Genomic DNA, 1,458 nt, shown 5'->3' on the forward strand with positions numbered 1-1,458 from the left:
CCGCTGATCTGGGTCGAGGCGGTTGTGGAGCCCCATTCCCGCAGCCGCATCGAGTACATGGTCAAGACCAAGTCGCAGTTTAAGAGCCGCAGTATCGCCAACAACGTCGAGATTGTCATCCCAGTGCCGCCAGATGTCGACAGCCCGTCGTTCAAGTGCAGCATCGGCAGCGTCACGTACGTGCCCGACAGAGATGCGATTGTGTGGACCATCAAACAGTTCAACGGCAGCCGCGAATACCTCATGCGTGCGCATTTCGGGTTGCCGTCCATCTCCAACACCAACACGGTATGTATATATATATACATATTACCCCTCAATACTCACATATATATATATATATGTGGGTGTTGAGAGGTTTGATATTCGTCGTCGTTGTCATTTGAGTATTTGTTATATTATATATATATATGGGTGGGTATTGAGGGATTTGATATTCTCATTTATGTTTGAGTATTTGTTATATAATATATATGTATATATATATGGGTGGGTATTGAGGGATTTGATATTCTCATTTATGTTTGAGTATTTGGTATTGGTACCACCCTGACGACGAATGTGTACTATAGTATTATGAGGTATGTATTATGATTTATATATGTCGTGCTATCATTTTTATTTTCTACTATTTATTATTTCTTTACTGTTACGGTAGGAATGTGTGTTTTGTATCGTTTCTTTTTTCTGGTGTTTACAGCTGTTAGTTGTTGTGACCTATTGTGCCTAGTGTTGGTTTAGTTGGTTTAGTTTTTAATATTATTATCAATAATAATATATATATATATATATGAAAGTGTACTGGACGAATGAATTAAACTGTGTGTGTGTGGTAGGCGGCAACGGACGAGTGGAAGGCACCGATCCAGGTGAAGTTTGAGATTCCGTACTTTACCGTGTCGGGGATCCAAGTTCGGTACCTCAAGATCATTGAAAAGTCGGGGTATCAGGCGCTGCCGTGGGTGCGCTACATCACGCAAAACGGAGACTACCAGCTACGCATGTCGTAACGTGACGACGGTGTTGTGTCCATTCTACACATACATCTGTGGGGAAATGATGAGTGATAGATTTACACCCATACTTACGTACAATTGTATTCCTGTATCCGTTTATAAACAAACGTAGTACATTTTACTGTACTGTACCGCTTGGTTTCACATAAATCTATGTACATGGATAAATCTACTTCAAATATCAGATATAGTAGTAGTATATACTATTAATAGTACGATTATTTTATTAGTACTATTAAAATAGTAGTCCTGTATAGTATTGTGCTTTTCATGTAGTTTGCCCGTTGTTTAAATGCGTTAAACAACCAGACGTTTAAAATAATATAAGCCCTATTGAAGATAAAACAACGCTAAACACAAGTTCTGCATTTCAGCAGAATAAAACAACCCTTACTTTATTTCAGCTGCTAACTAATCGAGTTGCAGCACCAGGCCAACTAAC

General features: G+C 39.2%; 1 protein-coding gene across 1 annotated transcript; it reads left to right on the forward strand.

Annotated features, from left to right (window-relative positions):
- Window positions 1–57: 57 nt before the first annotated feature.
- Window positions 58–1,010, forward strand: H257_10670 (AP-1 complex subunit mu-1; the record flags this gene model as incomplete). The annotated part of the gene is made up of 2 exons (XM_009837273.1): window positions 58–288; window positions 837–1,010. The coding sequence occupies 2 exons, from the start codon at window positions 58–60 to the stop codon at window positions 1,008–1,010; spliced, it is 405 nt and encodes a 134-aa protein (XP_009835575.1).
- Window positions 1,011–1,458: the final 448 nt, after the last annotated feature.

Source organism: Aphanomyces astaci (assembly GCF_000520075.1).
Source record: "Aphanomyces astaci strain APO3 unplaced genomic scaffold supercont1.29, whole genome shotgun sequence".
Classification (NCBI taxonomy): domain Eukaryota; phylum Oomycota; class Saprolegniomycetes; order Saprolegniales; family Verrucalvaceae; genus Aphanomyces; species Aphanomyces astaci.